The following is a 10,737-nucleotide window of genomic DNA, read 5'->3' as shown; positions in this document are numbered from 1 at the left end:
AACTTAAACAAGATTGCAGCATGGGCAAATGAATGGAGCATGACGTTTAGCGTAGATAAGTGCATGGTCGCTCATTTTGGTTCGAACAACCCACGGTTCTCTTACGAGTTGAATGGTGTCACTATCCCGGATGCAACTAGAGTCACCGATTTGGGAATTCTCATTGACGAGCGACTTAAGTTTTCTGAACATTGTTCAGCGGTTGTCAAAAAAGCGAATAGAATGCTTGGTCTCATTTTCAAAAAGGTCTCTTCGCGTTCTCCTAAAGTCATTCTTCCGCTTTTTCGAGGCTTAGTTCGTCCTGGACTGGAGTATGCGGTAAGGTTTTGGAGACCATACCTACAGAGGGACATAGACTTGATTGAAGGGGTGCAGAGAAGAGCTACGCGTGTCCTTATTGGCACACAGGGCTTGAGTTATGAAGAGAGACTTCATTTTTTGAATATGTTTACATTGGATGAACGCAGGTGTCGAGGAGATATGATCGAAGTGTTCAAAATTTTCAATGGGATGGATAGGATGGACCATGAACTTTTAGTACACCGCCAATCAACCGCTTTTACAAGGGGACACCAGTATCGATTGGTGAGGGACAATGCAAGGCTATGGTGTCGCAGGGAATTTTTCTCTAATAGGGTTGTTAATAAATGGAATAGCTTACCCCCGGAGGTAGTAAATTGTAACACAATTGACACGTTTAAAAAGAAATACGATAAACATGTTGGGGTAAATCGAGAAGCTATCCATTCTTAGAATAAGACAACCATAAGTATTCTTTATGGGCATTGTATAATATTTTATCATGTGTATATATTGTTTATAATTTGTGTTAATTGCATTTTTAATGGGGTTGCTGTATTTTTGAAACATATGACATCCATATTTTTATGGGCATCTTTTTATCAGCCACCTCGTTGGGCATTTTGCCTGTTGTGGCGTTGTATTTGTATTTGTATTTGTATAATATTTTATCTGAAATAGACTGACCATATTTCCTCGAGAGAAATACGGGAAAATACGGGACATTGAGATTCCAAATACGGGAAAATACGGGACATCGCCAATTATCGCCAAAAACAACGCCAAAACCAAACAAAGTTGCCAAATATTATTGAAATTACGGAAAAATCACAATGGCGGGAAATGTTGCATCGCTGCAAATTGCAGTGGATTAAAATGTATTCCACGAAAAACAAACGTTCAAGACAAATGTGGGAGATTAATATTCTCATATATAGTTGTAATTATCGTAAAATAATTTATGAGTTGAAAAATAATGTCAATCTTTGACTTCAATAAAGAATAAAAATTCAAGTAGGCTTCGTGTAAAATACGGGAAAAACCGGGACACTTTTGCCAAAAAGTCGGGATGGCCAAATAAACAGAAAATACCGGGACAGTTCCGGGAAATATGGGACGTATGGTCACCCTAATCTGAAGAAAATTATTATTATTATTATTATTATTATTATTCTTTTGCAAAGCCAGCACACTTCGAACAACCAATCATTTTTGATTTCCGGCTTCCCTGCGCAAGTTGGTTACGTGATCTGCGAATGTGGGACGGGCCCTACTTAAGTGATCTGAAATTGTCCACACGGGACACTTAAGCGATCATGTGCCAGAAAGAAGTGTTAAATGTGCCACGGGCCGCTTGAATGTTCTGGAATTGTACCACGGAACACTTAAGCGATCTGTAAATGTGCTGCTTAGTTCATTTTTACAAAATTAGGTTTGAGGGGCAGGTCACATCAGAAAACCCATAGTGCCACATGTGGTCCGCGGGTCTACCGAAGGGTGGGCCGCAATGAATTTCTTAAAAAGAAATTTTGAGTTCTTGGCCTTCAAATACCATTGATATTGACAGAAATTGATTTTAACATTTAAAAGGTGTTTCTTTTCGAAATTTTAATTTAAAAAAAATATTTTTTTGCTTACAAAAATAACTTTTTGATCGTTTGGGGGGGGGCCCCCCCCCGTGTACGTCTATGATTAAAGCGATCTGAGTTAAGAAGGGGGTCAGAGCACGGCAGTAGTGAGGGTTGGCGACTTGGGGGCTCTAGTTGTCCCCCCCCCCCGAAATGTGAGGCAATGACCGAAAACAGTGAAAAGATGGCAGATGGCCAAATCTGTTCTATCACTTTGGTCCTGCCCCCTTAATGAAAATGGTTCCCCTCCCACGAACGAAATTTCTGGCTACGGGCCTGGATCAGAGTTTTGTTGACGGGAGGGAGGGGGTAAAAATGGCTAAAACTTTGCTGACTTGACTGTAATACTTGAACGGCCCATATCAAAAGAAAAACTGGCACAGCGTAATAAAAAACAACGGAAGCCGGGTTTTCCTAGGAGCAGGTTTTCTGTGCCGCGGACAACGCGAATCGCCCAGCACGACACAGCGTCCACTCACCAATAAGAAACGACTGTTTTCCTACAGAGCAGAATACGGCTCACGACAGCGCTTTATGTTGGGCGTGATTGGCCGACTGCTTCTGGGGGATTCAAATGCGTCGTGCGCCGCGTGTTTCACCGATCTTCTCTTCATTTTTGTTGTTCTTTTTCCCTTTCCCTCCAAACAGGAGCATGCAGACGACAGAGTAGCTGTGATGCCAAGGCCAGGGAAACACAAACGCGTAGCGTGATTATCTAACACGTTTCTGCCGACGCGAAATGGTCTAATTTGGTTCACGCGGCGAAAAAAAACATATTCCTGGGAAAACCCGGCTTAACGCCCTGATCAACGCTCTCTGTGGGATGGAAATCATAATTAAAGCACATTGAAATGTATAGGAAAAACAACGCCATTCGAGCATTTAGCGATAAGCTGCCATTTCATTTGGAGAAATTTCCTCTCTCAACATTACGCATGCGCGTTCGGACAATGCTCAACCATTGCCACCGTGAGTCACGGTGGCATTGGCTCAACCCGTTGAATAGTTCAGCGAGACTCTCGTTTTCCCGTATTTGTTTCGAGAAAATATGGTCAGCAAACGTTATCGAAAAAAAAAATGGAGTCAACAGGATAAATGACAAAATATGGTTCCTCCCTGGTGATAGCAACTTGAACTTTATTGTTTATGCGTTCATGGCTTTTCATGACAAGAGCTAATAGGAATCTGCGGTTTCACATATCCGAGTTTCATCTTCTGAAAGTTTATATGTGAAGCGCGAAGGCTTCACAGAGTAGCGCATTTTCGTCGTTCATCAGTGGCGTTTGATACCTACTCTGTACATGTGATGTTGTATCAAGAGTCGTTTTGAATTCAGTTGCTGAACAGGTTCAGGTAAATGGTCCTAGCTTCAAGATGTCATCGAACACTTTCTCTTTATTTATGTTTAATGTTTGGTTAGAATTTTTCGTTTCGTTTTTTTTTTTTTTTACGTGTATCTGGTTTCGTGTTTATTTTTTTGAATTCGATTTGAAAAGCTCGAGTATAGCCTAGTTTACTTATTGTTACGGTACAGCAACACAATAAAATTAGTTGGTTAGACAGATGAAATGGAGGCGGCTATACACGTTATTTGCGAGCTTGACAAGCATGCGTGTTCAGTTTTATTTTATAAGCAATACTTGGGTATCTGAAGGAGAGTTTTGTTCAAACACTTTGATCGCACAAGAAGGAAGTGGAAACTTCGCCCACAACAGTTCAGCACTTCGTGAGTAAATGAGGGAGACAATGAACAGTCGAGTGGGTGAATAAGCTTATGAGTAATGATTGCTTAATTGCTCACTGACATGCTCATTTGTTCACTGACTTGTGCATTCGCTTGCTCATCTGTCCATTCATTCAAGCATTTGCTCATTCACTATATTATTTGCTCACATAGTCCTGAGCTCACTCCCCAAAAACACCCAGTCATTTTCTCGATTGCTCCACTGACTTGCTCATTCACTCGGTCACTAACTTGTTCATTCACTTACTCATTTGATCATCTCATTCTCTCAAGCACTTGGTCACTGACTTGAGCGAGCCCACTCTCTCCCTGATTCACTCCCGAGGGTGCTTACTCATTTTCTGAGTTGCTCATTCACTTGATCACTAACTTGCGTATCTGCTCATTCGCTTGTAGAGTTTGGCAAATCGGAAAAAAATTGAGGTGCAAACATAGTATTTTTTTCAAGAAAAACACTCCCAAATAATGTTTTCATTTTCTTTTCCTATATTAATGAATTAACAACCACATTTAGAAAATTTGAAACCGATGCAGTACGGTCTACAAATCGTCTCGCCAACTTTTTTTTCCGGCGCCTGGTGTCAAGTGTCCAAGACCATAACTGACTGTGGGCGCCAAAAGAAAAAATAAATCACCAGTCTAAAAAAACAACGAAAGCAGAAACCAACAATATTATAAGTAATAGTATAAATAAATATTCTCAAGATATAAATATGAAACCCAGACTCTCTCTGATATAATAAACCGATCAGGGCATAAGTTGCTGTGGGTATCCAGACTTTTCAAACTTGCAGTTTCTTGTGCGGCATAGTGGTCCGTTAAAATAACAAGACCCAGAGATGCCGTGCAAGCACTGAAGGGCTAAAATATGTAATAATAAACTAAAAGAATGATATTTACAAGACTAAAAACGTAAGGCGTGAAAAAAAAAGGCTGAAGTTACAAAAAATAATAAGAAATATTTCGGAAAATTACAACCTGACAGTATGCTATATAAACCAGATAATATCCTAGTGACAAGACAACGGCGCATTGGAAAAAGAAATTGCACTATATTACGCAAAGGGAGAAGATTGCTGTTAGTCGTTTGAATTTCCCGCTCTATTAGTGCCACCTGGAATGGGTGATTCTAGAAGAAAGAGAGAAGTTATGGCAACCCAGAGCCATTACGCTGCCCTTGGCGATCTGGATTGTATTGCATCTGTACTGAAAATTTTAGACTGCAATATTGATTTTCTAGTCGCCATGGCAACCTGGTACCTGGGATTTGTCCAGCCCTGCTCACTTTGTCATTGACTTATCGAGTGAGTTGTGCTCTCTCCCCAGGTCACTGGTTTGCTCCTAAAGGCACTCACTCAATTGCCGCACTCTGGTTTCATTATCACATTGAAAATTTTTGGTGCAGAAACACTGATATTTTATAGTCGCCATTGCGACCATCAAGCATTAGAATTCACCCATTACATTGTCATAAATATCAAAAATGTCACTGTACTCTGGGTCATTTACCTGGGTCCCGGGACCCAGGTTATTTATAAAAATCGGGGTCATTTTTGAGTGAAAGTGGGTCCTTCTCAAAAAAAAATTTATCTTGAAAGAAATTGACCCCCGCCCCCTATAATTCACTGGTATCTCTATGAATTTTCTTCCAGCATCCCCCACGTCTTAGATCACCTGCTTATATTTCTTCGTTGAGACTGAATGATGGTTCCATGTTCTGCGTAGGAGAAGAAGGTATCTGTGAATCAAGTATAAAATTCATTTCTACAAACATGTTCTATCCAAAGGTTCATTTACTTTCGTTGTCTAATAGTAGGAAAAGCTTGCAAAGAAGCTCATTAGCACTAAGAATTTAATGTATTGAATTCCGCACACATGTAATAAATCTAAAACAAATGTACAGTTCATCCCGCTTATAACGTTTCTCCCATTTAGAACGTTTTTCCACTTGATGCAACTTATTTTCGTGGTCCTAACAATAAGTAATTCTAATTAAGATTTCCTGTTTAAAATGTTTTCCTGTTTCCAACGTTTTTATCAATGTTTTTTGAAAAACCTTATAAGCAGGATCCACTTTAATTGGCAAATGTTTATATATTTACTAATATATCAATCTATAAATTCTCCCTTTTGATCGATTTTACATTTCGTTAATAAAATGTTAGCACTTTCAATATCTTTTGATCAAATTTAAAGCAAATTCGATTCTCTCATTTCCGGAAGGGAGAAAATCTGCAGGGGTATAAAAACTCCAAAATTTGGCAATTACACGGCCCGTCATTCAGGGAAGCAACTAGATATTCATCATCTTATCCTTCAAGAACCTGCGTGTATATCAATACAGTACAGTGTACAAAGTAGTAAAACCACTTTTTCAAGGTCGCGTGATCATGATAGACTAAAAAGAAGAAAAAAGTTGGGGGAGGTTTTTCTCTCTACTTTTTTCTTATTCTTAGAACTAGGAAAGAACACATCCTATTGGACGCGCAAACAGAATTTGTATGCGTCCTTTTCCGAAATTCCAGGTATTTGACGCATTATAGCGCCTCTAAATATTCTAAAAAAATTCAACAATCACACTAGAAAAGTCCTCACATGCGCAGGTGACAGTACCAGAAACCTGGCGAAATATATGAGTAAAAAAATCATTTACTCAAATAAGTAAAAGTCTATGTTCTCGGTATCGTTGTCTGTTGTGCTTTCTTACCAGTGAGAGTAAGACAAGAGTCTGTAGAATGCAAGGCAAACTCATTTGTATTTATAGACCTGCAAACTTTCCAGATTTTGGCGGGAGACTCCCGATTTTTTCACCCTTCTGCTCTCCGAAATTGTTGGGAATTCCTCCTTACTGAAGCGCGATATTAGATTCTTCTCTCTCGATTTTAGCGGGGAAAAATTATGGTAGTTAACTGCAGGTGTGTCATTTTCAGTGCACGCTTTGGGAATGAAGAATAAGCTGAGAGTTGCCAGATGATTGCAGATGGCAAAAATTGTTCAGCACTTGACAGGTATGCAGTTCTTCCTATTATGGAAACCGGTTCCATGCAAATTTTAAAGCGCTAGATTCAGCGTTTATGTAGACTTCCCCTCATTGTGTGTGTGTAATTCTTTCATGCTGTCAAAATTGCCCACACTTCCAAATTTGTTTTTTTTTATTTAGCGCTGGTCTTGATTCTGCTTAACATTGCAATAGAGTGTGGCTACTGTGATCTATGAGAGCTTTACACGGTCGCTGTTGTGTTCTGACCCCCAAAGCAGAATTCCTTTTTAGCACTGTTCTGCAACGAGCCCTCAGCTGTCTTGAGATGTTCTGTGGTAAAAATCCCTGTACATGTAATACTGTTTTTTTTGCACTTTTTCTTAAAATTCTTCCAAATTGTTTTGCAGTGGTGCTAATTGCTCTGCGACATACGTCGCAGCTTTTGTCACATTCTGCTTTGGGCGGTTCTGGCCATGTGATATAAAGCTGTTGTGATATGGTTGCATTGAAAATAAAATTGTGAAAGCATTCCGGATCAGGGGAAGAGATCCTGGGCAATTTATTGTGTAAGCTCATTAGATAGTCCTGTATTTTATGTGATCGATAGTCTTTTCCCTTGTTATTCGGGACACTCAGGAGTGAGCTATTGCCTTTCCTTTTCCTAGATCCGCACCTGTTCCAGTTAGTGTAAACATTGAAAACAAAATGCATACAATTGTCTCCTGTTGGAAAGTTGATGAATTCTGATGGTCTCTGTTCATATCATTTCATATCGGAAAAAAGTTGTGGCTTGTGCAAAACGAGATGCATATGTCTCGCATTATATTCTACTCGGGGGTCGTATGTGGCAAACCTACCGGGCGGAGGGAGAGAGGGCTTCCTTTTATTGGTTTTTAAAGAAAATTTTTGATCGTGTCTGTGGTGGGATTGCATAGCTCTTCCCCCCCGGTAAGCTCGCTGACCAATTCTTAGAAAATACAGTCGAATCCTGTTACAATGAACGCCAAGAGACCGGATTAATAACTTCGTTAAAATGAAATTTTGTTACAAAGGAATTCGAGATTACCTAGCATTGTTCCTATGCAAACTTATTTGGGGGATTAGAAAGGTTCGTTAAAATGAAATTGTGGCTATAACAGTATTCATTAAAATGGGATTCGACTGTGTCAAAGTTACGAAATATTTCGAAGTTGTTGTTCCCACAACAAGATTGGGACTTTTTTTTTTCCTTTTTGCAGATGAATAATCCAAAGCAGCAACAGCAAGAGACGAAGCCGCCCGACGGTGAAGATGGCGACCATTCTCAGCCCATAAACCTCGCGGCATCGAGGCCGCCTGTCACTCCGGGATCATTGGCCATAACTTTCTCCGGAATGACTGTGCCGGTCGCCACGCAGCCGGTCTCATCAAGGGCTCACGGAGACGCTCCGAAGCAAGGACAAATGGTAATTTCTTTTCCTTTGTGGTTCTGAGGTCTATCTAGTATATATTTCATTCAGTTATTGTTTATTGATGTAATTAACAGTGGATTATAAGAGGATAAGTCTTACAAACTGTGGGTCCGGCATGCATAGTGTACAATCAAAACTCGACAAGTCAAATGTGCAGGCAACGGCTGGTGGAAAAACTTATCGTTATCGATGGCTCGACTTATCGGAAATTCTTATTTCAGAGTAGGGGAATTTTTTTTTTTAAAGTAACAGCTCTATTTATGAATATCATATTCATGGAACGTGTCAAACGACTGGAGATGAAATTCGAGAATAATAAACTAGACATAGGTACATACTGTACTATGGAAACGGGCGCATGCATGATACAAATTATATATAAAATATCAACGAAATTTTCTGTCAAAAAATGCGGCAATTTTTGACTCTCTATTTTTTTTTTTTTTTTTTTTTTTTTTTTTTTTTTTTTTTTTTTTTTTTTTTTTTTTTGCCCTTTTGTGAGAAAATCGTTCACTTTTTGCGAGCAGACAAATGAATCTGCTAAATTCCATTGCTAAATGTGCCAAATTATATTGTCAAATGCTAAATTTTATTAATAAATGCTAAACTCTGTTGCTAAATACAAAATTCTATCACTAAAATGCTAAATATTAAATTCTAGTGTTGAATGCAAATTAATTGCTAAATGCCAAATTATATTGCTAAATGCTAAATTTTACTTCTGAATGCTACATATGGTTGCTAAATATTAAATTCTAGTGTTAAATGCAAATTTTATTTCTTAATGCTAAATTTGGTTGCTAAATGCGAAAATTTTATAAAAGTTTATTTACAATATTTAAGAGAAAGAGTTTCAAGTACATAATGCGTTTGACATTTTAATTGTCACCAGTCGAATGTTTGAATATAGATAATTTCTGAATTGCTTTCATCAAAGAGAGCATACTTTACATTGCATATTGCTAAATGCTAAATTCTATTGCTAAATGTTATTTTTTAAATTTGTGTCATTCCCGAAAACTTGAAGACTTGAAGGAAGAAAACTTTGAGTTAACCCATTGGAATCATTTGATGTGCTGCGCTGAGGTCACCATGCTATTTTTTGCATATAAGTCATACCATGTTCTCAGGGCGTCGTGTGTATATTTCCCCCAGTCATGCTGCTAAGGGATTTGAATCTGATTACTCAGTTAACTATATGGGCATGTAAATATGACGTCATTGGGTTAAGGAAAAATTTTAAGACACTGGTTTGCTTTTTAGAATATTATTTTCAAGCATATTTTAAAGATTGGTGCAGAAAAAATGACACACAGCCAATATCTTTTTTCACAGCATCTTGTTTCCAAGAAGAGGAATCTATCACACGATACTGAAAGAGAACAGATACAGCTGCTTCTCAAGTCGCTGTGGTGGTTGAGTGGCCGTAGTGACGGACTCTCATGGCGAGGTCCAGGATTTGAATCCCAACCGTCGCCACAGTGGCGGTCAGCTGAAATTGGTTTTCTGTGGTTCCCATTTTTGAGGTGCAAATGCGAGCCAATCTCCCCATTAAAAAATTTCACCACAGAGAGCAACAGGCGTGCAAACGGTACAATTATTCAATCATTACACTTCACTTATTGAAATATAGATTGCAGCATTGAAAAATCAGACACAACACTAGATACATGCTCAGAAACTCCTTGGTACACACACTTCCGGCACAACTCACTGGGTAGTAAATTGCCCATGGCGATAGACCTGAGTTGTGCTCAGTTTGAAAGAAAGAAAGCTGTGTTCCTCAAAGTATACATTGCAGCTCCTAAGAGTGTCACCAATATTTGCAGAGGGCATCATGGTGAGCTTTCCGTAATGATGTGTGTGCGCGTCTATCCAATGCTACAATTTTTTTTTGCAAGACTAATGTAAGAAGCTGTGGATGAACACTAAGGCAAATGGAGCCGCAGGGGACAAAATTCTAGAACCACTGGTCTACTGTATAATAAATTTTATCATTGCTATTCTTTTGTCAGGTGAATTTTGGCCACTTTTGCCGAAATATCTTTGTTCGTAACAAAAAAAAAGGTTAAGATGAGGATATGCAATTACTGTGATCACCTTAACAATTAGCAGGGAATCTATTAGTCGAGACGTTCAGGAAGTTATAGGAAAAGTTGAGAGAAAACCACTTTCTTGAGGGAAAAAAAATTGTACAGACATTGCTGTGAAATATATAAATAATATTGACATTATGGGCTGAGATATGAGGGGAGGGGCCCGGCATCAAAGGTGGAGCCTACTAATCAAATATATATGTGTATATGGGAATTATCATCTGCATGCTCCCAGCAATAATCATCGTGCCCCCCTCCAGACTTTCCCATCTATCTCTGCCTATGATTGACATGAAAGGTTAACGAAAATCAGTGAAATGTATTCATACAATTATTTTCTGATACATATTATTTTATTCTGATTTCAGACTCTGTATTTTTGCACACCTTCGAGTACAAGGCCACAAGGTCCCGGTCACATTATGTCACCAATCATGGGCGCAGATGTTTCCAGCGCTCAGCATTACGCGGCAAAACCAGGTAGGTGTCCTTCTTGCATGTTGACATGGTTCATGATTTCAACTAAATTCAGTCACGT

At 38.9% G+C, this 10,737-nt stretch overlaps 1 protein-coding gene across 3 annotated transcripts in view; it reads left to right on the top strand.

Annotated features, from left to right (window-relative positions):
* The first annotated feature begins 3,071 nt into the window (after nt 1-3,071).
* Sap130 (Sin3A-associated protein 130) overlaps nt 3,072-10,737 on the top strand; it is a 48,187-nt gene continuing 40,521 nt past the window's right edge. For 2 of the 3 annotated variants that reach the window (XM_089252039.1, XM_089252038.1), the window contains exons 1-3: nt 3,146-3,281; nt 7,891-8,097; nt 10,568-10,679. In XM_089252039.1, the coding sequence (XP_089108165.1) occupies nt 7,891-8,097; nt 10,568-10,679 (319 nt within the window). In that variant the 5' untranslated portion in view covers nt 3,146-3,281. Of the gene's footprint in view, nt 3,282-7,890; nt 8,098-10,567; nt 10,680-10,737 lie in introns of all 3 variants that reach the window. The other variant, XM_089252037.1, reaches the window with a different exon arrangement.

This window comes from Pholcus phalangioides, unplaced genomic scaffold, assembly GCF_987345545.1.
Source record: "Pholcus phalangioides strain wild (caught in Gottingen) unplaced genomic scaffold, Ppha-v1.0 ptg000028l_1, whole genome shotgun sequence".
NCBI classification, from domain to species: Eukaryota; Metazoa; Arthropoda; class Arachnida; order Araneae; family Pholcidae; genus Pholcus; species Pholcus phalangioides.
The sequence above is the reverse complement of the archived record's forward strand: the minus strand, read 5'-3'. Positions and strand labels throughout refer to the sequence as shown.